The 27,786-nt window shown below is 35.0% G+C and overlaps 5 protein-coding genes and 1 long non-coding RNA gene across 16 annotated transcripts in view; 1 reads left to right on the plus strand and 5 right to left on the minus strand.

Annotated features, from left to right (window-relative positions):
• Positions 1-63: 63 nt before the first annotated feature.
• Pur-alpha (Purine-rich binding protein-alpha) lies at positions 64-1,631 on the minus strand. Of its 3 annotated transcripts, none has more exons than XM_015931352.3 (3): positions 1,357-1,631; positions 1,128-1,164; positions 64-1,030 (listed from the first exon to the last, which is right to left on the minus strand). In XM_015931352.3, the coding sequence occupies exon 3, from the start codon at positions 1,020-1,022 to the stop codon at positions 186-188; it is 837 nt and encodes a 278-aa protein (XP_015786838.1). In that variant the 5' UTR covers positions 1,023-1,030; positions 1,128-1,164; positions 1,357-1,631; the 3' UTR covers positions 64-185. The 3 variants fall into 3 exon arrangements, with proteins under 3 accessions (XP_015786838.1, XP_025017003.1, XP_015786839.1); XM_025161235.2 differs by having other exon boundaries at positions 1,128-1,272; XM_015931353.3 differs by having other exon boundaries at positions 1,273-1,631.
• A 6,234-nt stretch (positions 1,632-7,865) lies between these two features.
• LOC107364057 (uncharacterized) lies at positions 7,866-15,013 on the plus strand. Of its 5 annotated transcripts, none has more exons than XM_089268769.1 (11): positions 7,866-8,118; positions 8,203-8,394; positions 8,518-8,729; positions 8,809-10,971; positions 11,047-11,866; positions 12,111-12,195; positions 12,675-13,029; positions 13,093-13,603; positions 13,691-13,784; positions 13,854-14,017; positions 14,091-15,013. In XM_089268769.1, the coding sequence occupies exons 3-11, from the start codon at positions 8,695-8,697 to the stop codon at positions 14,307-14,309; spliced, it is 4,446 nt and encodes a 1,481-aa protein (XP_089124895.1). In that variant the 5' UTR covers positions 7,866-8,118; positions 8,203-8,394; positions 8,518-8,694; the 3' UTR covers positions 14,310-15,013. The 5 variants fall into 5 exon arrangements, with proteins under 5 accessions (XP_089124895.1, XP_089124897.1, XP_089124896.1 ...); XM_089268771.1 differs by having other exon boundaries at positions 13,108-13,603; XM_089268770.1 differs by having other exon boundaries at positions 7,899-8,118; positions 12,108-12,195; positions 13,108-13,603.
• Spase12 (Signal peptidase complex subunit Spase12) lies at positions 15,002-15,960 on the minus strand. Its single transcript, XM_015931356.3, has 3 exons — positions 15,872-15,960; positions 15,630-15,776; positions 15,002-15,273 (listed from the first exon to the last, which is right to left on the minus strand). Exons 1-3 carry the CDS (start codon positions 15,905-15,907, stop codon positions 15,136-15,138), a joined length of 321 nt encoding a protein of 106 aa, XP_015786842.1. The 5' UTR covers positions 15,908-15,960; the 3' UTR covers positions 15,002-15,135.
• Positions 15,961-16,474: 514 nt separating this feature from the next.
• Positions 16,475-17,433, minus strand: LOC149093452 (uncharacterized). Its single transcript, XR_016199592.1, has 2 exons — positions 17,259-17,433; positions 16,475-17,090 (listed from the first exon to the last, which is right to left on the minus strand). It is a non-coding gene; the product is annotated as an uncharacterized LOC149093452 (long non-coding RNA).
• A 222-nt stretch (positions 17,434-17,655) lies between these two features.
• Elp2 (elongator complex protein 2) lies at positions 17,656-20,970 on the minus strand. The gene is made up of 4 exons (XM_089268777.1): positions 20,695-20,970; positions 20,177-20,635; positions 18,589-20,113; positions 17,656-18,025 (listed from the first exon to the last, which is right to left on the minus strand). The coding sequence occupies exons 1-4, from the start codon at positions 20,897-20,899 to the stop codon at positions 17,905-17,907; spliced, it is 2,310 nt and encodes a 769-aa protein (XP_089124903.1). The 5' UTR covers positions 20,900-20,970; the 3' UTR covers positions 17,656-17,904.
• Positions 20,971-21,142: 172 nt separating this feature from the next.
• The window catches only part of rk (G-protein coupled receptor rickets), a 37,732-nt gene continuing 31,088 nt past the window's right edge, over positions 21,143-27,786 (minus strand). For all 5 annotated transcript variants that reach the window (XM_015931416.3, XM_089268775.1, XM_089268774.1 and 2 more), the window contains exons 8-10: positions 26,526-26,989; positions 22,230-24,008; positions 21,143-22,154 (exon numbers count right to left, since the gene is read on the minus strand). In XM_015931416.3, the coding sequence (XP_015786902.2) occupies positions 21,268-22,154; positions 22,230-24,008; positions 26,526-26,989 (3,130 nt within the window). In that variant the 3' untranslated portion in view covers positions 21,143-21,267. The remainder of the gene's footprint in view (positions 22,155-22,229; positions 24,009-26,525; positions 26,990-27,786) is intronic.

Raw genomic sequence — 27,786 nt, forward strand, 5'->3', positions numbered from 1 at the left:
TTATTGTTGTTCAGTTAGACTCTTGAACGTTATTATGTATTAATAATAAGGAGAGACTCGGTATTTTTGGTATAGATAATTTATTTCATAACTTATGTTTTATTTGCGTTATTTTGTTTTCTTTAACCACGACAAAAATCATAATTAACAAGCTTTGTTTGTACTGTCTAACAATAACATTATTCTTATTTAGAGGTAGTTGTTGAGAGAGCATTGCCACCTTCACTAGCTGAAACATTCACCCCACAATCACCGCCTGGGGTTTGAGGGCATCCTTGTGATCCACCTCCATTTGCACCGGTACCGCCACTTGGAATCTTCTCTTCAGACGATTCTCGCATTTTGTCAACATACTCCGTGAATATATCTCGAAATTTAACCCAAGACTTTTCTGGAATGGTGATTGACGAACGGAAATTGTTTTTTACCTCAGATATTCGCAAATAGATTCCTAGATTATTTTGCCCAATATCGAAATAAAATTTTTTACTGTCAGTTCGAACTAACTTTCCTTCAGGCAGTTCTCCTTCAAAACCCGAACTTGAAACTTTATCTTCTTCCCGGCAACCGTCAGAGTTTCCAAATTCGTCAAGCAAATCAGTCAATGCATCGCGAAACTCGATCATTCCTTGGGCAGGAATAGCTATTTGAGCACGCTGAACTCCTCTAGGCATTGTTTGAGAAACCCTCAAAAACCTTCCTCTATTATTTTCCTTTAGATCAAGATAATAGCGTCGATTATCTTTTACCATGACTTCTGATTTTAATTTTCCATCCTCTGGTAGACTATCAGGATTTGGTGGACCCAAAGATGCATATAGTTCACTGAAAGCAGTAAGGTGATCTCTAAACTCGCCTGCTGTAGACATAGCCAATGATAGTCGACTTTTCCTACCAGCAGTTCCAACCTCAGCAACTTTGAAGAACCGACCTCTGCGGTTTTGTTTGACATCCAAATAAAACCTTTTGTGCTGAATTTGAAGCATCTTAGTTGCTAATTCTATTTCATCTGTGGATGACATTTGTCCAGCTAAAGGAGAGGCAGAGATAGAATCCATGAAAACTAATGTAAGTCATGCTGGTTGGGAGTAATATTGGGTTGTATAAAAAATGAACACATTACTCACCGAGATAGACTTTTGATGTACCAACAAACACAACAGACTAAAATGAAACCAAAAAAAGGGAAAAGAGGCAGTAGTAAAAAAAGGCAGAAAGGAGAAAGAGAAAAAAGACAGGGAAAGAGAAAAGAAAGAGAAAGATGTCACAGACCTGTGATGTAAATTAATTTTTCAAATATTTTATGCTTAATTTTCAATCTTAAAATGAGTAATTATTTATTAATTTGAAGGTTACCTTGAAATTCAAAAACTTAAAAAGATTTAATTTAACACAGAGAAAAAAAGAGAGTGAAAGAGACACAAAAGTGCAGAAACACAAGTAACAAACGAGCAAGAGAAGATAAAGGTAGAGACAAAACTATGGTGATGGTTGGTATCTTCAATCCCACTGGTTAATTTGAGATTTTCAGTTGGACAAAAACAATTAATTTATAAGTGATTGACCGAATCAAAGAGTAAATTGAAAAATAAAATAAATTTAAATGACAGAAACAAACCTAAACCATCCAAGAAATAAATGTCTTGTACAAGAAGTAAAGATGAGAAGATCGATTAATCTCAAATCAAATCTTTGGTAAACCCGATCAGAGCATGAATCGATCTTTATTTCCTTGCCAATTATTCGATTAAAGATCGTCTGTCAAAAACCCATTTTTTGCTGAAAAAATGTAGCCTTTTTCAATGAACAGTTATCTAATTGATTAAAATCATCTATTTTTGAAATTACTATTTTGCTAGTAGATAAACGTTTTGTTTACTCAATGATTTCATAAATCTCAATTTTATCATTTCTTTATTTACTATTGAAATGATAAGCACCTAGTGACATCTTGTAATAACAAAAGTACCTGAAATTGGAAATTTCAAGTCAATTCAATACAAAGAGTAAAATTGACTGTTTAATTGACGTTAATCTTAGATTCAATATTTAATTGAAATGTCAACAAAATTTCAAGCAATTATTCTTCAATCAAAAAAACTCTTTCATCAGGTTGGTTCAAATTTACGTTCGCTTTGAATCTACTCCTCAATCTAGTTGCACATCTGATTTAAAAGTGCATTGAAAAGATTTGTGTCAATAAATCAAGAGCACCATTTTACTATTCTTGTAATGATTGTTGGTTGATTTAGCTTCTTTACCAACTTATCATCACATCTCGCCCAATGAACAAATAACTTAAATCATTGAGCATTAAAATTGACTATTAAAGGAATGACTTTTATTCATTGCAATATAAACACAGAGAATGCAATTTCGGTAAAAAAGCCAAATGTTTAACTGTGTTTTTATTCAATTAATGATTCTATCCATTGATAATGATATTGAATTGTAATTTTTAGCTCGACACTTTAATTAATCTTGAAACAAAGATTAAATTACTTTTCATAACACAAGGTGTCACTGTGTTGCAGAGTATTTTCATCTGTTTGTGTTTTTTTGTTGAATCTGGTTAATTCAGAATTATTATTTAAAACAATTTGTCAAGTGATATACTAATTTGTGATGATGATTAACTTCAATAAAACAAACCAAGCACAAAAACTTAAAACATATGTTCCTCTCTCTCTTTCAACCTTCGCCACTAGGGCTTTTTCAATATAACTCAATGCATTACAATTGTATCTTTCCAATCAAAAGCAGGTAACCCTAGCGGTAAATGTAAACGTGAAATATTATACTTTTAACTACGCACATTTCAACCATTGTATTTATATGTTTATTATGATTATTTTTTATACTGAATTTAACTAAACCATTTGTACCCTGATATTCCTATGTCCCATGAGAGACATATATACTCCGAACTTTTCTCTAACATTATCAATAAAGTTTGACTTAACTTTCAACTTTGCCTCTTCACTCCCTTGTGCTGCCCTCTCTCCTTCTTACTCTTCACTTAAAACCGAAAGGTTTTAGAATAGTAAGATCCCTCCCCTTTCTCTCTTACTTTTCACTTTTGGTTCATCTCCATAGAAAAGTAAGTTCAATCTTCCTCTTTTGACTGTTAACAGTTGTGAACGGTCACATTTGGCGCAGTCGACAGGATCTCTTCTCCTGTTTTGAACAGACGTATCTCTTGTCTCCATCTATCAGCCAACTCTTCCAGCCTAATTGTCCTTTGGTGGAACCGAACCCCCTAAAACCAGTTTGCCGACCCAGCTTCCTCCGTCCTTTGGTAACTCCTGAAGTTCAAGCTGTTGAAACTCCCGCTGGTCCTTCTGCTCCATCTAGTGGTCCAATTTAACCTGGTAAAGCCGAGAACAAAATGGCAAATGATCACGATGATACTAACCTCTCTGATCAAATATCCTCAGATCCAGATGCCCAAAGAGACAACCTCGACTCAAACCCAATCACAAATCCAAATCAACCAACCCATCCACCCTTGGTCAACCCAACAAATGTTCGTCTACCAACATTAATCCGTAATCCATACCTCCCGCCTACACCAGCAGTTCGATTCCAAGACCAAAATAGGAACCGTTTATCCACTACATCACAACTAGACACGACTATCGACCAACCAACGCAGTACATAACCTTACCACAGAAGAAGGTTCTCAAATGTTATACTGGCGAACCATCTGGTATCCGCATCCAAGCTTGGTTAGTCCTGTACGAAAGACATGTCAACACCAACGATCCATACACCCTTATCAGAGACTTAGTCTACAGCCTAGACAAAGAAGCTCTAAGTTGGTACGCCGAAGAAATCGCAACTGAAGAGCATGTTGATTGGAACACTGTCAAATCTTTAATGATCACTCGCTTCGGTTCTGAATTCAAGGACCCACTTCTCGAAGCTCAACGTATCCGTCTTGAGCGTACAGAGACAGTGACGGAGTATTATCGCCGTAAGATAAAACTCCTTCGTGAAGCAAAATTGGCTGAACATCAAGTCATCTCGCAACTAACTTCTGGTTTACCCTTTGCTTGGACTCTCCATATGAGCTCTGGACGCCCTCGTACACTCTCTGATTGGCTCGAAATAGCCACTGAAACCGAAATGCGTTACAAACAAAAGGAAAAATTCCTAACAAAGCAACAACCAAAGAAACCCGCTGCTAAAAACATTGGTCGCCGCACCTCCACATAACAATAGCCGCCCTCGTCAATCTGCTGAACGCCGTCCTCCAGCCTGTAGGTACTGTGAAAGACTTGGTAAAAAGGAAAACCATTGGCATCGTGAATGCCCTAATCGTTCTCAAACCAGTCAACCTCGACCATCGACCCACACTGCCGAGGAAGAACTCCATCCAGATGACCACGGAGACGTATGTTTCGCTAAAAACATATCTCCAATACTGAAATTCATCGATATTCCACTAACAATCGAAGGTATTTCCGTCGAAGCCTTCATTGACACCGGTAGTACAATCAGCATTATGAGTCTAAAGACATGTAAACGACTCAACCTTCCTATCAACAATAAACAACAAATAACCATCAACCAATTAGAAGGTTCAACTAAGAGTGTTGGATACACTCTCGCCTCAACTACCATCCACAAAACAACCAAGACGATCAAGTATCACATCATCTCCAACTTCCGCTATCCAATCTTAATCGGTCTCAACACCAGTATCGAATTCGGTCTTCACCTTAACCTAGAAGATAAGACTGTCAGCATTCGATCACCAGAGACTCAAGAATTAGTAACCCTGTTAGGAGAGACACATGAGAAAGATCAACTTGCCGCCCTCATTGAAAAACATAAATCTGCCTTCGCCCAAAATGAAACAGACATTGGCCGCATCACCGTTGCCAAACATCGGATTACCACTATTAACCATCCTCCAATTCAACTTAGGGCCTATCGTCGTCCTCAAGCCGAACTTGATGAAATAAGTCGTCAAGTTAAAGAATACAAAGAAAAAGGATTGGTTCGTGATAGTGAAAGTCCTTGGGCCTTCCCAGTCACATGTGTACCAAAGAAAGGTGGTGGTACACGACTCTGCATAGATTTCCGTCGTCTCAATGCCCTCACCATAGATGACAAGATGCCGCTGCCACGGATCAATGATGTCATTGATCGTCTTCAAGGTAGTAAGTACTTCTCGACACTTGACGTCAAATGGGGATATTGGCATATTGAGATGGACCCAGAAAGCATCGAGAAAACTGCTTTCGTAACCCATGAAGGACACTATGAATGGCTCGTCATGCCATTTGGTCTTAAAAACGCCCCCGCAACTTTTCAAAGAATTCTACAAAGAGTACTTGGTTCTTTACTCTACAACGGAGCAATAAATTACTTAGATGACATCATCATTTACAGCAAAACATTCTCTGAACATCTCCAACTCTTAGAGAAGATCTTCACTCTTTGCAAGGATAACAACATCAAACTGAAGCTATCTAAATGCAACTTCGCGCAAAATGAAGTTGACTATCTTGGATACATCATCAGTTCTGAAGGAGTTAGTCCATCCAAACAAAAGGTCAAAGCTGTTGAACATTTTCCTGTTCCAAGTAATGTCAAGGAAGTTCGTCAATTCTTAGGACTTGCAAACTATTATCGTCGCTTCATAGACAAGTTCTCAACCATCTCTAAACCATTAACCAGACTCCTCTGTAAAAATATTTCTTTCCACTGGAAAGATGAACATCAAACCGCTTTTCAAATCCTCAAAAACAAGTTAATCAATGAACCAGTTCTCGCTATTTACAACAAAGATGAACCATGTACCCTTTACACTGACGCTTCAAAGATTGGTATTGGAGCTACGCTAGTTCAAACTGACAAACATGGTCTTGAACATCCCATTGCTTATTTTTCCAAAGCACTCAACGAACACCAAGGCAACTATACCGCATTCGAACTTGAATGCCTTGCAGTTGTAGAAGCTGTTGATCACTTCGAAGCTTATCTTAGCCTCCCATTCAAAGTCATCACCGATCATAGTGCATTGAAATGGCTCCTCACACTCAAGAAACCCAAAGGAAGACTCTATCGCTGGAGTATCAAGCTCTCTACTCGATCCTATGAGCTATTTCATCGAGCTGGCGTCTCTCAACAACACGTTGATGCCTTATCAAGAGCCCCAGTTACTTTCCTCATCGATGCTGATGAAATCAAGCAACATCAAGCTACCACTGACTTTTCTCATATCCAACAATCTTTCAAAGTGGATGGCATCGTCACCGTGAAAACTCGTGGTTCCACTCGAGCAATCATTCCACCAACACTCCGTAATAAAGTCTTGCAGCATTTTCACGACGATTACAGTCACCCTGGGAAAAACAAGACTGTAAAACTTATTACTCGTTTCTATTGGTGGCCTCATATGATCTCAGACATCAAAGCTTATGTCGATTCATGCCGTTCATGCCAGCTTGTCAAGCAAACCCATCGTCCAAGTATTGGTCAAATGATCCTCCCTTCAGTTGATCTCGAACCTGGTGATCTCGTCGGCCTCGATACTATAGTCATGGGACCTGCAGCTGGTAGTACTCGACATAAGTACATTCAAGTCTTCATAGACCACTTTTCACGTTATGTTTGGGCCTTTCCCACAACCACCAACACATCAGCATCAGTAGTAACCCTCCTAGACAAACTTATTCAATCTGGTATTCGCATCAAAGCTATTCTAACTGACTGTCACAAGAACTTCCAAAGTACAGTCTTGAAACAAGCTTTCAAACGCCACAACATAAAGCATATCTTTAGTACTCCATATCATCCACAAACCAACGGTATTGTCGAACGTATCAATGGAACTTTGATGGTCAAAGTAAGAGCTGCTTTACAAGATCATCCTCATCGTAAATGGACAACGCTCTTACCAAAGATTGTCACAGATTACAACAACACTCCACACGATATCACTGGTTATGCTCCTGCATATCTCTTCTTTGGAACTGATCCAACTCCGACTTTCTCCGGTCAAACCAACAATCTCCAGGAAGCACGAGAATTAGCCCGGACCAGGACACGTACGGAACAAGAAAGAAGGAAACAAAGACATGACGCTAAACATCCCGTCGCAAACTTTGAGATTGGATCCAAAGTACTCAAGGAAGTACCATTTAACCATCCATCCAAAACTAAAGTCACAGCTAAGTATACAGGTCCATACTATGTCATCAAGAAGATCACGGACGTAACCTACATCATCTCGGAATCACTTTCAGGAACACCAATTCAAGCTCATTCATCCCAGCTCAAGCAGTTTGTTGATAGACAACAAACTCAAATTACAGTGGGCGAATGTGATGATGATTAACTTCAATAAAACAAACCAAGCACAAAAACTTAAAACATATGTTCCTCTCTCTCTTTCAACCTTCGCCACTAGGGCTTTTTCAATATAACTCAATGCATTACAATTGTATCTTTCCAATCAAAAGCAGGTAACCCTAGCGGTAAATGTAAACGTGAAATATTATACTTTTAACTACGCACATTTCAACCATTGTATTTATATGTTTATTATGATTATTTTTTATACTGAATTTAACTAAACCATTTGTACCCTGATATTCCTATGTCCCATGAGAGACATATATACTCCGAACTTTTCTCTAACATTATCAATAAAGTTTGACTTAACTTTCAACTTTGCCTCTTCACTCCCTTGTGCTGCCCTCTCTCCTTCTTACTCTTCACTTAAAACCGAAAGGTTTTAGAATAGTAAGATCCCTCCCCTTTCTCTCTTACTTTTCACTTTTGGTTCATCTCCATAGAAAAGTAAGTTCAATCTTCCTCTTTTGACTGTTAACAGTTGTGAACGGTCACAAATTAACAATTCAATCTATTTTTATTTTCCAAATTGCTCTTTGATTCGGTCAATCGTTTAATAAATTAATTGTTTCCATCTTGCTGAAAATCTTATGTTAACCAGTGAGATAAATTTGAACAAGCCAACAACTGTAGTTTTGTTTCCCAGTTTCTCTCTTTCTCTTACTCGTTGCTTCTTTGCCCATTTTCTTCCTTTCTCTTTCTTTCTCTCAGTATTTTTAATTAAATCTTTTTGAATTTTGAATTTCAAGGTAACCTTCAATTTTTTAAATTATTGTTCATTTCATGATTGAAAATTAAGCATAAAATAATTGAAAAATTAATTTGTATCACAGCATTTGTGACACCTTTCTTTCCCTTTCTTTCCCTTTCTTTCCCTCTTTCTTTCTCCTTTCTTCTCTTTCTTTCTCTGTTTCTCTCTCTCCCTGTCTCACTTTCTTTCTGCCTTTATCAAAATCTAATTTTCAGTCTTTTGCTTTGCTTTTTTATTCTATTTGTTTCTACTGTTACAACAATAGTGTTTCTCGGTAAGTAAACTGTTAACTTTAATTATTAACATTCACAACCAACATCATCTGCGAAAAGTTGATTCGCTTTGATTTCCATGCATGTTTTATCATTGCTCTGCCTTCTTTCTTTATCTCTCTCAGTGTCTTTTTGTTTGGTTCAGTTACACCATTTCCTAAGTTCTCTACATAGACTGTTGGCAGTCTGTTTTCTCAACACTAAAATCACAGTTTTACCATCCTTGGTATATACTTCCGTCTTTTCTTCTCCTTTCAACTATTTGTTAATTATTGGATAGCTCTAAATTAAAAGCTACTATCATGGCAGAAACTGTTCTCAGATTTGGTCCTGAATGGTAAGTTTCTCCCATCTATATTGAATCTTCTTAGCCACCATTCTCTATTTTTAATCCATATTCCATTCTTTCATTCAAGGCTCCGAGCTCTAACAGATGGAGGAGTCAGTCATCAGAGTTCTTCTGTTAATCCTGTTTCCAGTCACCAGAATACCCCATCTTCAGCACACACCATAACAACAGACAGCTCATCTTCTATTTTGCCAAGTAACAAGTATAAACTGGCTCAGTATCGTTATGGTCGTGAGGAAATGTTGGCTTTATTTGATAACGATATTGAAATGGCCCCAGAATTGAGGGAAATACCAACTTTGACCGTGGATAAATGTCAGCTACCTCTAGCTCTTATTCCGATAACGGAAGAAGAGCACCGTTTGTGGTCAAAGTCTGTGAATAGTGAGGCTATGTTGAGGCTTAATAAGATGAATGCTACTGGTAGCAGTGTTGAACGTGATCGAACAGAAAGAACTGCTACTGTAAGTAGTGTTAACAATGAAAGAACAACTGGTCCTCCCATACGAACCATACGAGGTGGTATGACCAGCGAAAGAAGTAGAGGACGAGGAAGGCCTACTTATTATCAAAGAACAGGAACATTTGATGAGAATGGAGAGACGGGTGAGCCTCGAGAAGCCTTTAGAAAAAACTATGAAAAGAGCACTAGCGTTAGTGAAGATGGGCCCAGGGAAAAAAGCTTCGATAGATCCTTATCAAGAGGTGAAAGCAGTGATGAAGGCAATAGAAACAGGAAGGACGTAAGACTAGCTGATAATTGGAGATCAGGCGGTCGAAATGATGATCGTAATAATTGGAGAGCTCGTGGTAGAACTGATGATAACTGGCAAAGAAACCATGACTCATGGAGAACTGATGACCGCGATGGATTAGGAGATGATAATCATAGAAATGGTCCTATAATGCGAAGAGGCTATGGCAATCATTATAAAAGAAATTCTGAAGGTTGGGATGATGTTGATGACGAAGAACGTAGAGGAAACTTACCAGAATGGAGCTTAGATGATGATATGTCTTGTGAAGCAAGAGTGGGTACATTCGATGCATCGGGAGCATTTCGTGAAGGGACCATGGATGATGACTTGAAAGATATTTCATCTGGTCACAACTCTAAAGAAAATAGTGTGAAAAAGAATACAGTGGATCAGAATAGCTCACTTAGTTCTGATAGTGTAAATATGGACAAAAATGAATCATCACAGAATGATTCTAAATTACAATCTAATTTAGATGAAGATCGTATTAGTACTCATTCTTATGAAGAAAGTAAAGGTATGATGGCTCCACCGATTTCGAACTTACCTGATAACAATATTGATTCCCAATATCAGTTGCAATCTCAGTTATCCAGTCAAACACACCAACAATCATTATTGCCACAAATTCAAAACCAGCTGCAAAACCAACAAATATCATCCCAACTGCATTCATCTTTGCAACAGCCATTGCAATCTCAATTACAAGCTCAAGCTCAAACACAGTTCCAGTCCCAGATGCAACCTCAACTACAGTCCCAGCTTCAGTCTTTAGCTCAATCTCAAATGCAACCCCAACTTCAACAACAGTTACAATCCCAGCTTCAACCTCAGCTTCAACAACAGTTACAATCCCAGCTTCAATCACAACTTCAATCACAACTTCAGCCACAGCTTCAGTCTCAACTTTCTTCTCAGTTGCTTCATCAGCATCAGACTCAAAGTTTATCTCAGCAACAGCCACAATCTCAACACAACACTCAGCATCATCTTCAATCTCTCTTAGAAAATTCGCATATTAACCATAAACCTCATCCTGAGGAGGATGGTTTATCTCATCTTGAAAAGGCTGCAGAGAACATGGTCGCTCAATGGACTGCTGAAGCAGACCAAGAAGAGAGAGTAATGAGAGATAAACAAAGTAATAAGATGACGGTTGTCCCACTCCATCATGATGATGCTTATAAATGGTTCTATCGTGATCCTCAGGGTGAAATCCAAGGTCCTTTCTTACCTCAAGAAATGTATGAATGGTCTTGTTCAGGCTACTTCACTTTAGATCTACTAGTCAGAAGAGGATGTGATGAAAGATTCTCTCAGTTGGGTGAGCTAATTAAAGCATGGGGTCGAATGCCTTTTATTACTGAAAAAAATCCTCCTCCGGTAGTAAGCATAACACCCCAAACACAACCAATAAAGCCTATCAATGCAGATGCAATTCCTTCTGCTCTATCGCCAAACTCTCTCTACTCGTAAGTTTTATTTATATTAATTGATTCTTGCTTGTTAGAAATTTTATTTTTACATATCATTTCTTAAATTTGCAGTCAAAACCCATTTAGACAACAACAAATCATCCAGCAGCGCCAACAAGATCAAATACAAAGACAGCTTTTTTTGAATCAACAATTACAAATGCAAACTCAATTAAGACAACTCCTGGATCAATTAAAGAAACAAGATGGGTTTTCGACACTGTCAGCGCAAGAACAACAGTGTGTTCTTGTTCAGCAATATGTAACTTCTCAACATCAAGCCGACCAAAGGCGTATGCAACCCACTCCGCCTCAACCGACGAACATTCCTGATGAACCTAAATCAGTGATGGAACAGCTGTCAAGACTTGGTGTACCGGTTGTCCGTAGTGGTCCTCTCCTTACTCAATCAACATCAAGCATTTGGGACTTGAATGGTGGTGTGATTACCGCTTCGGCATTAGAAGAGTTACAACGTAGAGAAAGAGATAAATTAGAGCTTGAAGAAAAGAAAAAGCTTCTGGAAAAAGAACAACTAGAAGCTCAAAAAAGAGCTGCACTAGAGGCTCAGCGTAAGCGAGAAGAAGAAATGAGAATTGAAGAGCTGACCCGTAAACTGGAACATGAAAAGAAACTCAGGGAAGAATTACTTAGGGATCAAGAAGAACGTAGGCGTCGGGAAGAAGAGGAAGAAAAACGGAGATTAGACCAAGAAAGAATGGAGTTAGAACGAGAAAAAAAGCGTTTGGAAGAAGAGAGACGAAGACATGAGGAAATGCTGAGAGCAGAAGAGCATGCCAGAAAACAAAGAGAAGAAGAGCGACAAAGACGCCAAAAAGAAGCTGAAGAAAATGAAAGAATCTTACGACAAGAACAGATGCAGCAAGAAATGGTAAGTTCTTTCGATTTGCATATAATCAAAGCAGAATAATATTTCATTACCAATTTTATCATGATCATTGATTTTACATCTGAAATTAAAAGTCAAAATCAAATGATTACTGTTTGATCTGGCTTTTCTTGAGATAAATTTTTGCAGTCTGATTATTTGCATTCATTTAGCTTAATTCGGATTATTCTAAAAATTTATTTGCTTTTATTTACACTATTCTAATATTTTTATTCACTTCAAGCAGACCCGGAAATCAAAACAGTCAAGCCAACAAAAACAAAACCAGCCAGCTCTACAAAAGCAACTTCAGGCTCAGCAAAATCAACAAGGTTTGTTGAGATTTAATTTAAATTTATCTGTTATTCATCTGTTTATTTTATCGTTGACCACGTTGACTCACTTCGTCATCAGTATTTGTTGTTGAAATTGCAAGTAGCTCTTATTGTAACCCAACGTGGCACTTTCTATAACAATGTTTTAATCTTGCTTGAATATCAGATTGCTTTCATGCTGTCTGAACAAGATGATTCTCTTGAAACCCTCAATTACATAAACTTTAATACTATCACGATTACCCGCTCATCAAATACTTTGAATATACCTTGATATAAGCAACGGTTTTATTATCTCGATAACTGATGAGTGAAATTCTATTAGACCACTTTTGTTTGCACCATTTTAATAATTTTCATAATTTTAGAAGACTTTTTGTTCGTTATCTTAATCGCTCTTTATATGCTGAAGACATTATATCGAATTTCATAACTTGTATTCACTAGCATTAATTATATTTTTTTTGTTTATAAAGTTAAAGAAAGAAAAGAGAACCAAAAACAGGTACAAAATCAACAAGCTCATTCGCAAAAAGAATCCAAGAGAATCTGGCCTGATCTAGCTAAATCCGAAAAGAACGATGGCTGGTCTTACAATAGTGATTCCCCAAGCCCTGATTCAAATGTGGTATCCTCTGTCGAGTTCCCATCCCAAAACCAGCTATGGAAACCTGATAATTTATCATCTGAGAAACACATTTGGGGTCAAGCCTGTTCAAAAAACTCAACAACCATATCTCTAGCTGAAATCCAGCGACTTCAAGAGGCTAAAGAAAGAGAGGAAAAAATTAAGCAAGCTCAAGCTCAGACTGAACGGCAAAATATTTATTTGTAAGTCATTTTTATATTATTTTTTATGCTCTACTATTGAAATTGGATTTCTGACTTTTTTAGCGATATTCTTTACAGAGAAAAACAATCAAATGCCCAACAGTTATTTGAGCAACAGCAGAAACAGCAAATGAAGAATCAGTTGACTTGGGCCAGAAGTCACTTACAACAAACGCAAGCTCCTGTAAAGACATTGACTGAGATTCAAAGAGAAGAAGCGCAAAAGCTTGAGAAACAAAAAAAGGTCGAAGAAAAGAAAACTGTTAAGCAAAACACGGTTACAAGCTGTGGAATATGGAGTAATGCAGCAAGTCAGTTATCCTGGAAAGGGTCTTCCACTAATGCCTGGAATCAATCCTCTGTTAATACCGGTTCATCAAATCAAACATCATCTTCATCGGGGCCAAATTTTTCAAGTAACATGGGTGAAGCTTTTTGGGAAACACCCGCTGTTAAAGAAAGCAAAACTAATGCACCAAAACAGCAAAAAAGTAGTGCCTTGCAGCACAGCAATAAGTCCAGTGGTGGTAATAATAGCGGGTGCAGTGGTAAATCTAAATCTAGAAAAGATGAAGTGAGTAATGCTTAGCATTTGTTTCAATTCATTAATGTTCATTTTTAAACAAAATAATTGACTTATTTTTCTAACATTGACTTATAGGAAGCTGTAAAGAAAGTGTTTAATCGGCAAAAGACAGATGAGTTTACTCAATGGTGCACCGAAGCACTGAGCAAATATAAATCATCTATTGATAGTAAGTTTATTTAACAATTCACTAATTTAGATTGAACTAATAATTACTAATCTTGTGTCTATTTTCTAGTTCCAACGTTTGTTGCATTTCTCAAAGATGTTGAATCTCCATTTGACGTTAACGATTATGTAAACTCTTATTTGGGTGACACTAAAGAAACAAAAGATTTTGCCAACCAGTTCTTAGAAAAAAGATCATTTTTCCGCAATCAAGCTAAAAAAGAAGCATCAGAGGTGAGCAGATAAAAAACTTCAAAGATAATTGAAAATTATTCATTACAAATTTTTCATTATCTCAATCTTTCAGGAACTGATGTGGGGTCCAGCTCCTGCTATAACTCCGTCCGTTATTAAATCCTCACACAATAATCCTTCATCCAACAATGGAGGAGATGGTAACTCTGGGGCCGCATCAAAGAAGAAGAAGAAGAAGGCAAAGAAAGTTGCTAATTCGATCCTCGGATTCACTGTTCAGTCTGATCCTGACAGAATTAATGCAGGAGAGATTGAAACGGTGGATAAATAAATTTTTGGTCAACTTTTCTGATGATAACAATTAGAACGCGGAAATTTTTCGAGAACAATGTTTTGATTCAAAAAAAAAGCTTCAGCTAATATCGCCTTGCTTCACAGTCATCTCCGCTAGTTCTGTCGTATTATCTTATTATCCCGTTATGCTGTTGCAAAGATTGTCTTTTTTAGTCTGGCTTCCCTTGACTGATATTCATTTAATTAATCTGTTATTTTGATTTGCTTTATTCTCAGAAATTTTAGCTTATCAAACCTTTTTTCGTCGACTCAACCAACTAAACAGAAAAGAATTTAATTTAAGGAAAATTATTCCATCAAAAAATCATCGTTAAATTGATTGTAAATTGTTGTATAATCACAATGATGAGGCAGCAATTTCGGTCAAATATTGATATCAATCAGATTTGGTAATTCGTTGACCTTATCTTGTCAAGTTTTTATTGTCATTAATATGGTAAAACGAGATATAACAGTAGCAAACAGATTGTAAATTCAAAAGATGATTTATTGCATTTTGCTCTTTGGGAAAAGAATACGAAAAGAGGCTTTTGAATGTGCCTCATGTTAACTCTATCCTGTCTTCATTTTGGAAATTACTCTCAGGCGCTGAGATGAGACAAAACGTGACAAATATGTTGTAACAACCTTTAAAAAAAGACTTTGTAAATAAGATTAAAATCAAATTGATTAGAACAAAAATGTTTTTTATTTTAAAACCAATATCGTAAAGTAATGGCGTTTCCCATTAACGATTTATTCAAAAGTTAAATAAGGTTCGCCATTACTTTCAAATTACAAAACACTTGCACAATAATCATTAATCATTTCTTTTTCTTTCCCTTGGAACTAGGTGAAGATGGACTTGATGATTCGTCTTCTTTTGTTGATTTTGTTTCTTTCCTTCTCTTTTGCCATTTAACTGGATTCCTTCTATACATAGGCCAAGGTGGAAGAGTAATCTGTTGACGTAGAAATAGATTGATAATTAAGAGTTTACATAAACTTGAGTCACGCAAATGAATACACAAATTATTTAATCCTTTTGTTGCCTAACCTAGTTAAATTTCAGTCATTTACAAAGAAATTTGAACTCTATTAAGCTGTGGTAAAATTTGAGACTTAATGGGAAAGGACAAATTATATACAAATTGTATCTCATATTATAAAAGCTGATTAATAGTTTAAGATTAATTAAGTTTTGTTTAGTCTAAACTTGTTAATTGGCTAATTTTGATGACTATTTATCAACGTCTAACATATGGAGGACTAAATTTAGCATAAGTCTTTCAATGCAAATCATGAATTTTTAACTCACCAAACAAGAGATGACAAACCCTGCACCAAGAGAGTAAACAGTATAAGAAAACTGTTCATAGTGATAGCCAATCGCGAGACCAATAACAGCAGCAGCTAGGATTAAGGTTTGGAATAATTTCTCGGCTTTTTTCTGGCCAACGAAGTCCTGAAGATAGGAATGATCAATGATATTAGTGTAATATAATTTTCCTTGTCAATGCTTCGCAATAATCAATATGAACATTAAGAAACAAGGCTTACCATATGGGTAGGAATGGAATCGAAAAATCCCGACATTGTATGAATTTAAAATAATGGAGATCGTTATAAGTAAATTTATCAAAGAACCAACAGAAGACTAATTCAAAATAATTGAAACTTTAAATTAAATAAATTTAGTAAACCTGTCTGTCAGTGATTGGTTACTACTGTAACTTGACAACGATTCAAATAGGGACCATTTCTGAATTGAATCGATTTTCCTAAGCTCATTCATTATTAAGGAAACCCAAAGATATGTTTTGTTTTGCTCTCTGTCCTTTCATAATATTTCAACAAAAAAGTGGGTTTTCATGATATTTAATTATTAAAAGCATTATAAACGAGATAAAAATTTGAAGATTGAAGCAAATTTAATTTGTTTAATATTTAATGAAAGATTATGTGATTTTTCAAGTGAAAAAAGAATTTGTGAGTTTAGACACCGAAGTCAGTCGATCCAAGTATCGACTGACTGACTGAGGAATCTTGAGTGACTGACTGATTCGAGATGTGATCTGATTTGAACAAGAAATTCTTTTAGGGTTGTTGTTGTTGTCCAGTTAGACTCTTGATCGTTATTATGTAATAAGGAGAGACTCGGTATTTTTGGTATAGATAATTTATTTCATAACTTGTTTTATTTGCGTTATTTTGTTTTCTTTAACCACGACAAAAATCATAATTAACAAGCTTTGTTTGTACTGTCTAACAATAACATTATTCTTATTTAGACAATAATTTTACATTCAGACTCTGCACCAGGTTTCTCTCACGACCATAGATCTTCACGTCTTTCCTCTTCAAGTCTCTGTTCCTCCCTCTGCACGTCTCTGTCGTTCTTCTTCAGCTTTCTTTCGTTCTGCAGATATCTTTAGTCCAACTGCAAGTCTTTCTTGTTGCTCTCGAAGTTTCATTTCTTCCTCTTGAGCTCTAATCTCAGGTCTAAAATCATCTATTTTGCTTGGATCTATTTTACTCCAATCTACTAAACCTCCTCCAGGAGCAGTATTATCAAATACTTTTTTGTCTGAATCATTATTATCATCCATATCAACCTCCGAATTAAAATATTATGTAACCAGTATAATAAGAATCAATTATCAGCAAAAGCAGTTTTTAACACTGAGCAGCACCTGAGATATATGGATCACTGTCAAGCTCAGTTATGGTATGTTCTTCACTGGTGGCTCACTAAGAATTGCAGAATCCACAAGCAGATCTAAAAACGTTAAAAAGAAAGAAAAATAAGTAAGAGAAAATGAGAAAATAAATCAACAATATGGATATCAAAAACAGTAATTTATGAAGATATAAAACCAAAACAAGGAAAGAAACAAAGATATCGAGTAGAGGAAAGAGCAATGAGGATAACAGAAATGTTTCTTACACAGATTAGAGTTGAGAGAGTACCAAACGAATCCAGAGTTATTAATTCACAATTTAATACAATTAGATAATAAGCAATAAAGTGAAACAAAACATTAATTTGGGAAATGCAAGTAATAAGAAGTTTAAGAAAAAATGTGACACATAGAGATAGGCGATTTTATACCGAAGTTGTTACCGTGAGTTTAGTGAGCCTAGTGAGTGAGTGAGTCGGCTTTAGTTTTAGTCGATTTTTACACTTAGCCGGCTTTAGTGAGTCAATTAAAACCTCACTAAAATAACTGACTTTGCATTACGAACTCAAGTTCAAGTGTTTCAATAGTTGGTTTGACACTCACCAAAAAAGATCACAGCTCACTCCTGAAAAAATTGCACAAAATTCTTTTCATTCATGACAATTTTGAATTTGTTTATAACAAAATTTTATTATTATAAATTGTTATTACAATTCATAGTTATCACATTTTTTAAAGTAAAAACATAGTCCATAACAGCCATCAGGCTATTAATTACATGAAAATCATTATCCTGCTAACTTGCATTGTTAGTATTAATACAATAATAAGATATCATTGATACCAGCAGATGTCTTAATATAAAGTATTGATATTGATTGATACGAGGATTATATGATTAGTAGTATTTGTTTATTTCAACAAAATTTTATGGATAATAACTTTACGATCATCAGCACAGCTTGCTAGTAAAATCTCGTCAGGTTTATTTATTCCAGGTTTGAAACGTAATTTTTTGATCTGCGAGGTATGACTAAGAAAAAAAAGGATTTTATTATTTCCACAAAAATGCAATTCAATATTTTAGAGATGCACAATACTTTCATGAAGTATTGATTGATAATATTGGTATTAGTTGACCGAGTATTGATATATTGAAAGTATTGAAATATCAAAAATATTGTTTAAGTATTGGAAGTATTATTGTCGATCTAATATTAGTTTCTCAGAATATGAATGTAAAGTTCAAATAATACATTCAGATAGTGAATCTAAGAACTTTGATGCGTTAAATTCAAGTCAAAAGATTTAACTCAACCTTTCCTCATTGAAATCTTTTCAATTGAAGAAATGAAGAAAAAATTCTGGGATTCTAATTGTACGATACTTGAGAAAGTAGAGATTTTTTCAAGACAAAGGTTTAAATAAAGTCAAAAACTTGATTTAATTTGAATTTTCAACTAAAAAAAGTATCAAATTAGTATCGATACCATTGTTCAAAGTATCGATACGTATTGCTCAGTGAAATATCAATACTATTACTCGTATCGATAGTATTAGTGCAACACTACAATATTTTAAACATTAGATACTTACCAGTTGTCAATTTTAAGCTTTAATTTCCAGCCAGCTTGCAATGACCAAGTGTAAAGTAAAATGATTCCGGTTTCTAATCCAAAAGCAACCGTGTAAGGAGAATCTTGATCATTAGCAATGTCAATAGCCATAATCGGGTCAGTTAAAACTAGAGTATGATTTTCCATTGCCTTGACAGGTCCAGTTTGACTTGCAGTCTCAAAGTTTTCATCTAAACTCCAGATTATTGCTTTCTTATCCCGAGAACAGGTAATGAAAAATAAATTATCAGGAGTCCATGCAACGTCCCAAATAATTCGACTATGCAAACAAGTCTTTTTATCAGTATTAGAAACTTTGATTACTTTCAGATCATCGTCAATTTTTTTAACTTCGTAAAGGCACCAGGTTCTGTCTCTTGATACTGAAACAATATATTTATCATTTGGAGAGAACCGAATTTGAGTGATTGTTAAATTATGGAAATGAAGCTCTTGTAATTTCTTGAAATCACAACGAATATCCCAAAGAATCATATTAGCGCTATCAGCTTTACTTGCTTTACAGGCAGTTGCTAATAAAGTTCGTTCTTTATTACAGGTTGTAGTAAAAATCTCGTAGGAATGTCCGTATAGTTTTTGAATTTCAGGCCAAAGAGTATTTTGTTGTAAAATCTCTTCCAATGGAGGCTTATCCAGGACAACTGTTTTAAAATACTCGTCCATATCAACTTCACTGTAAATTGCTTTATTAGAAAGGCCTAAAGGAGGTACACTGGCACATTCAGGAAGATCTCGATTGACTTTAAGTTGATTGGATAAATCAATATTGGATACATTGAAAAAACTTTGAAGAAATGATTTAGTTCCACCAAATATTCTCACGACTTTCTCTTCTGCTCCTGAAGCAAAAGTTAAACCATCAATCACAGTAAGACAATTTAAATCATAGCCATGAATCTGAGGTCTGGCAATTTCATGCCAGGTAATTTCTGAATCTTTATTTGACCAAGGAGCATGCAAACGTGTAGTTTGATCTAATGAACAAGTTAACAAGAAATGGCCATTTGGTTCCCATGAAAGATCAGTGACAAGTTCCCAATGACCACCTAAGCCAATTTCAGGGCTCCATGTTTCAGAATCTTTATTACGGTACCAAAAATGTAAGGCACCATTGAATGATTGTCCGATGATTTTGGTTAAATCAGTATTAATTTGAGCCCCAACAAAACCCAAAGCACAGCCTCCTACATCTCCAACTCGGATAGACTCAGACCATATTTCATCATCATCAGATTGTTGCCAGAGCACAATACTTTTATCCATTGAGGCTGAAAGTAAACCAATTTTTCCACCATGAGTATTGACAAATTGAACGGAATATATCCACCCTTCATGACCAAGTAAAACAGTTTCAATCTCAACCTCGAAATATTTTCCTTTTGAATTGAAAACTCGACCTCGTTCTGAATGATCAGAATCAATTTTAGAAATTTTCCATACACGAATGAAATTGTCTTGTGATCCCGTAGCCAAATACAATGTATCTAAACAAGAAAAACGTTAGACAGTAATAACAAGGACTTCTCATGTCTTGCCGAAAAACTTACCAGAGCCATAAGGAAGCAGATCGATGGATTGAATCCAATTTTCATGACCACTTAATTTCATTAAATTATGAACGTTTTTATAGTTGTCAATAGCCACAAGATGAACTAATGAGTCACTACCAACAAGACTAATGAAAGCAACATCATTGCCAAACATAAGCTGTTCATTTTGCATTAAACGTAGGTCAAAAATGAATTGATGTACGTTAATGGAAGCAACCAGCTCATCATTGAGCCAAAGTCCTAATTGTTCACTATTGGATGATGCACAAGTTAGATAGTTTACATTGTTACTATTATTTTGAGATTGAGATTGAAAGTTCATTGTTGTAACAATAGAGTCCACAGCTATCAGTCCATCTCCAATTCCAGAACATTTGTATTTTTGAACATAACTATCACCCTGCTTAGTCCAAATAATAGCGAGCCCATCCAATGAAGAAGATACAAAACTATCAACTGAAGAAACGAATATTTTATTAATTTTAATGTCAGTTGACCAATAAAACAAATCTTACCTGATACAATCCACCGAACACAATTAATCGGTTTTGTATGTCCATTTATAAGTTGAACATGTTTTTGTTTGACAAAATCATAGATACATATGGAGAGATTTGAAGGATAAAGAAGTAAATTGTTTCTAATATCGAAAGCATGAGGCTTGCGATTACAATTAGCTGATAAATAGCTAATTTCATGATTAAAAACTTCACCTTTCATAATTAATTGAAAATTAAACGATACCACAAACAAAACAAAATTCAATTTAACCACACATTTTCCATGCAATGTTTTCAAAACAAACAGGTGACTAAAAAAGTAAACTAAAGATTATGAGAGGGAAGCTTAATAAATTTCGCTCCATCTTCAGAATTTCTCTCAATCTCAATTTAATCGTCTAATCAGTGTAATAATTTACATTAAGACAAACCATTTCAAGTTAATAATAAATGAATCGAAATCTTGAAAATTTTATAAAAAGAGATATGTCTTTATGTACTGAGAAAACAACAATAGACAATTGAACAGTAAAAATAAACAAACAAATGAGTTGAATTTATTAATAGTCAATAATAACAACAAGTATATCAAGCATCTCGGTGAGTGAAAAAAATTAATGGTACATCTTCATCCAAATGGAGATCACGGGTATCGTCTTTGTCCATGTTAGTGGACACATTTTTCAATTTAGGACTAGTTAATGTGTCAATTTGGTCATTCCAATTTTTATCAGCCAATTGAGCCATGGTGCAGCTTTTACGAAGTGTTGATTCAAAATTTTCCGATGTAACCATGGTTTGGCAAGATTTAGAAACTCGGATGGAACAATCAGGAACATCAGGAGATAATAAGTACCTTTGTGCAGGCTTTGACTGTTTTCCCTCCGATTTACCAGCTTTACGATTTTCTTTAAAGTTTTGGTTTTCATTGGCGTTTTTATTTGAACGAAATATCTGTGAACCAACACTGGAAAAGGATTTAAAAAGTGAAGGAATAACTTGGAACGGACTTTTCAATGAATTATCGGAGGAAACTTTTCTACTTTGGCTCAAATTCGACCCCATTGGTTCATGATTATTATCAGCTGTTTGATCACTTCCATTTTCATGGCCAGTAAGCTCTCTAGATCCAGATAGATTAGTTGATTCGTCAACATGAAGCTCAGCATCTGAGCTTACTCCGACGCCTATGGGGCTAGCTGTTCCTCCCTTTGGTATTTGGGTTCGAATACTTAAATTGGATGACGCTCGACTACTCTCCGGTTCAGGGTATAAAGTATATGAATTATCATAATCTCGTTCAGGACTAAATAGATCATCATAGTCGTCATTGAAATCATCATCATCGGTACACTCAATTTGAATCTCGGTCAATGGTGAGCTTATAGAGTTAGATCGACTGGACAACATTTGGCTATCGGTTGCTATACTGTCTTGTAATGATGTTTCAGTTGTCTCGTTTTTAATGCTTTCACCTGTTCGGATAAAAAAATAAACAAGAAAAGATTAATAAAATTACAAAAAAATTGATATTCAAATAAATGTTTCACCTGATGACAAGACGAAATGTTTTTCCTTTGAATCTTTTTTATCTTTTCGAGACAATTCAGTTAGCTTATTGAAAAACTTGTTTGAATCTCTTGATGAGGCGACAACAGCAGCCATCATTATTTTTTCCGTTTCTCGGCCATACTTGGTCGTCATATTGTTAACATTTATACTGGTTGAAGCTTCATTTTGTTTCATCGTTCCTATCCGAGAGCATTCAGGACATAGAAATGTTGCTTTAGCTGAGGATGGTTTGAAGTTTACCAAGGAACTGACAACTGAATTTGACCTCTGTTTTGAATTAAAAGTGAGCAGATAGTCGTCAGCTATTGGAAGCCTCGCAGGACCCTTTAGATCATGACGAAAAACAGCCGATGAAGAATCACTGGAAACACTTGACCGAGTTGTGGACAATTTGCGAGTTGATGTTGATGAAGAGGCTGTCCAAGAAGATCGACGTCTAACCATAGCAGCTGATCTTTTGGTAGTCAATAATTGCGGTGATATGTAGCTGTGTCTCCATGAATCTGATCTTGATGAATAGTTGCCACTTGAAATTGAGTCCAGGCGATTATTGGGAGCATTGGAACGTCTTTGAACACTCCCTGAATCTGTTGCATCCAATTTACCAACCAGATCTTTGGTTACTGATCGTCCTTGCCACCATTTGGTAGCCATTTTACGGAACAAAGGTTGACCATTGCAACTACCATTAGGTAATAATTTATTGATTGAGACAGTTGATTGTGCTGTCGAAGCTAAGCCACATTTACAGACAAGTTGATTGCTGTCTCCAGAGCTCTTCTTGTCTGCCACAGAATTGGTATTAACAGGAGTATGACGATTAGAAAAATTGGAACTATTTCGACCCCGTCCTATACCTCGGGTAACTCTTGATTCCTCTATTCGTTTGCACAAAAGGATGCAATCTTTTTTAAATTGTTTCGTGAAAATGGCATATAAAAATGGATTGGCACATGAATTGAGAGGTAAAACAAAAACGGTAAAAACTTTGGCTTCAGCGAGTGTGATAAGCTCATAACCGGCAATCGCTGTTAGAGTAAAAAACGCAATGGGAGCCCAACAAAGAAAATCCGTAAACACCAACAAAGCCATTCGTTTGGCAATTCGAGAGTCATTTGAATTCCAGGCCTGAGATCCACGGATGGCACAGTACATGCGAAGATAGCATCCCATGAGAATGAAAAAAGCTAAGCCATTGACAACAATTAAAGAGATGACATAAGTTCTGGACCAAATGTCTGTTATCTCAAAGGGCAAGCAAACAGCAAATTTACGATAATCCGAGACACCAAATAGAGGTAGAAGAGCCATGACAAGAGCAAATATCCAGCCAACAGCCATAATGTAAGCAGCATGTTTCAATGATAAACGTTTATTCAGATGCATGGCATGGGTTATGGCATAATTGCGTTCAGAGGTTATAACGGCTAAAGTGTAAACTGAAAGTTCAGTTGAAAGGACTCCAAGAAAGCCAGCAATTTGACATCCAAATGATCGCTGCCAGGGAAGTGCATATACTTTGTATTGACCAAGTGTGGCTGCATCAACAACGGCCAACATGCCAAGATAAATGCCCATCAGAAAGTCAGCCATGGCCAAATTACAGACGAGAAATCGGGGAACATCGAGTTTGGATCGTCCAAAAATTAGAACCACAACAACAACTCCGTTTCCAAGAAGAGCAAGAAGAAAGACTATCCATACTCCACAACGAAGTGTCCACCAATCAAACAGATCCTCACAGGGTGTAAATGGACCTAGAAATAAAGTGAAATTGATATTAATCTATTAATAATTAAAATAGATTGTGATGATATTAATGTGAAAATGAGGCGAGAAAGAACGAAGTGAGGGAAAAATGTAATACAAAAAAAGGAGAAAAAAAGCAAAGAAAATATTGATTTATCTTAATGCTGATCGATTTTTCAATGTTAACATCTTGATAAATGGTATAATAGTTAATCGAAAGTAATCAACTCTTCATTCCCAAGTAATCAAGGTCTAGATCCAGGTTCATGGTAAGACAAAAACCATATATTCAGCAACACCTCACCTAGCTTTTAAGTAAACTTGATAAAGACAAGTATTTTTTGATTAAAATTTGAAGCAAAACAAAAAATTCAATCTTGAATAATGAAGATTCCAAGATTCATTTCAAGAAAAATATTCTGAATAAAATTGATTGAAATTGTCCAAGTAAAAGCCAAGATTCATGTCAAGTCAAGATACAGATTTATTTGTAATCCAAATGTGGCTGAAAAATGGCCACTAAAATGACCATCTTATAGTCATAAAATTATCTGAATTTATTTGGTAAACAAAGACATGTTTACCTGATCAAAAAGGTAGACATTAATGTTGAAATGAAACTCCCTGTTGATTTGTTGTTGTTTCATGGTGGGAGGTTGATTAAGGTAAAAACAAAAAGGTAAATTTAGGGTCAGTAAACACAAGCCAATGACCAAGGTTTAATCAAATTGATATTGCTATCCCAACAAATGAAAATGAATTGGGCAAACATGAATTAAGGTAAAAGGTAAATCAATAGATTTAAGATGAAGCAAAATGAACATTGAAAAGGTTTCAACAAAAGTAAATAGGAAAGTTGAGAAACGAGAAGCAAAAATTGATTCAATTGTATTGTAAATATAGAGCATTAAGTATCATATTTAACCAGTTAATTTGTATGTTTAATAGATCAACTATCTTACAATTAAGTTAATTTATTATTCACATTTAAATGCAACCAATATCTTGTAATTGGCCAGGAATGGTAAATGTATTATAAAAAGAGCTGAGAAGCAGACAATTTAAGTGTCCAGTTAACTTGAAATGTAAAGCTTTACAATCAGCTTGAAATATTGGCATCAATAATGGAAAGCTTAATTTTGTTGCTGTTTGTCTTGAATTACATTTAGTGTTACAATTTGATGAGAATCGTTTCAATGATTGTTACAAGTCAATTGTTGAACCTAATTTAAAACTGGGAATAGTTACAATCAATTGGCATTCATTGATATTCAACTCACACCAACTGATCATAAAATGGGAAAACAAGAAATGTACATTCACTGATGACAACAGATGAAAGTAAACTCTTGTTTGAATTGTTGATCATTTACAATTTAAAAATAGCAATTCAAACCTTTAAAACAAAAAGCTGTTCAATAATTAGTGACCAAATTGACTGGAAGAAATGCTATTAAAAAACCATTTTCAATGTAAACTGACAACTGAGTAAATTCGGGGTGAATTGAGGTGAATTAAGGGTCAATTTAGAAAGAAATTTAACTAAATTAAAAATAAATTGCTAGCGAATTGAGTCTAAATTTACTCTTAAGTCAATATCAATTGTTTAACAAATGTTAATTGCTTTTTTTGCCTCAAAACAAACAACTTGTTGACATTTTGGCTGCTTTTTAGGCCTGAGTTTTTTACTCAACCTTTCAAATGCAAAATCATTCAACATTTTGATCAAATAATTGCATTAATCATAAGAGTTTATTAAAAATATTCATTGAGCGTTGGTTTAATGTATTTCATGCAACAGTTGAGTTAACAATTAAATAGCAATTGCAATCAATTAGAGACAGTAATTTGAAAGTAACCTACAAATTGACCAATAAACAATTGACAATGACTATTCATTTGGATGTTAGACTGGCCAGTTAGCTTGTATTTAACATCCAATGTTTACATTGACCATTGGTAAAATCATGTTTACACAACAATAAATCCACTCAATTACCATTTAGCCAACAGTTATCAACTCTCATCATAATAACTATTATCATTCAACCTTTTATTGACCTCAAAATCCTCAAGAGTTAATGGTTATTACAATTGATGTTATAATGCATTATCTGTATCATCATTTTGTTGGCCATAAAGTATCATAATAGACACAATCAAGTTGATACAAATGTAACAATTGAAGGGACAATCAATTGAATAAATTAGCAAATTCAATCAACATTGATTCATTGGTTAATGTTTGCCAAATTCAATTATTATCAATGAAATGGCTTCATAAAGTTGAGTCAAATTTTCAGTTGAAAAAAGGTTGACATTAAAGGTAAAGCTGATGAAAAGTGTACTTAAATAAATTGAAATGATTAAGTGAGAAAATAAATTATCGAAATTACAGGGAAAAAATAATGATGATCATGAATATGATTATGAATGTTATTATGAATACTATTATGATGATGATTATGGTTAGGGTTTTGTTAATGGTTATGTTAATGGTTAAATTGAAAGTGAATTAAACTTACTTGGTTGAGGAAGGCACTTGATGGGATATTTGAAGACAATATTGTCATAATTAATCTCTGTCTTGTAATCATCGAGATATTCCTCTGAGAATTGGCTGATATTCATGAGAAAGGAATCAGTTTCCGGAGACCAAATTGGGCTTGAAGATGAATTGATTCGGGTTGACCAAATATTGGGCCAACTTGTATTCCAAATGGACATGTTTACATCATCCCGATGAAGCCAGATAATGTCTTCTTCAAAGTGATTGATTCTGTTGGTTGAGGACGATGAGGAAGCTTCATCGATCAGATTATTGTACGAGCAACAATGATAGGCATAGGAAAGAGCTAATACTTGGATTGAAGGGAAAAATTCTGGTCCCGGGAATGAGATTAGGTAAGGATTATTGTGAACTTTAATTTGTTGAACACCTCGCAAACCAATTGTGGGTAATGATGAAAATTTGTTGGCCCCTAAATTGCTGTTGATTAAAGAAACAGACTAATTAGTTAATTTAATTGGGCGAACCAAAAAAAACAAGAATAAAATGAAAAGGTTAATTATTCAGTAATTTAGTTGACATTATTTGTCAAGAAAAGGCCTTAGATTGGGTTACAATGACTTATTAATAGACTCGGCTAATATCAATTAACCCTGATATTGAGAAACCAGAAAAACCCAAAATGAAACAATGACAATTAAATCATTGATTACCATTGGTTTGATTATAAAATGAAAAGGCAATTATCAAATCAACCCAAATAACATTATGACCTAAAAGGCCTTACATCAACTGGTGAAAATTGGGTTTACTTTTAACCCATTTTGATTTACTCTGGTTTAAAGGTTTAACATCTTGAAGGTGACCAACAATCAATATTGGGTTTAGTAAATGATTTGAAGGGTTGAAGTTAAACCAATGATTTAGGTTTGTATTTACTTTGATAATCAAGTGTTGCTTTGAGCATCTTTTTTTTCTTGATTCATTTTTATAACCATTATTTTATTAAACTCATCTGGACTTTTCATGATATCAATATGATAACATTTGCTTTCACCATTTATTATTATTGTTATTGGCTTGATTATTGGAAACAAACAGTTACCTTCTTAAACAATATAGTACAAGATTCTGATGAAAATTGTTTCATAAGGAAACCAAAGTAAACTTCCCGTTGATATTTCCAATTTTATTTATTTACTCCCAGTGTGATACTTTGATTATTATAATGGTTGACTCAAAATAACAGCAACAACAATTGTTACTTCAAGTGAAAG

The sequence above is a fragment of the Tetranychus urticae genome, chromosome 3 (assembly GCF_039701765.1).
Source record: "Tetranychus urticae isolate SD_2017Ah chromosome 3, NJAU_TeUrti_SD_1.0, whole genome shotgun sequence".
NCBI classification, from domain to species: domain Eukaryota; kingdom Metazoa; phylum Arthropoda; class Arachnida; order Trombidiformes; family Tetranychidae; genus Tetranychus; species Tetranychus urticae.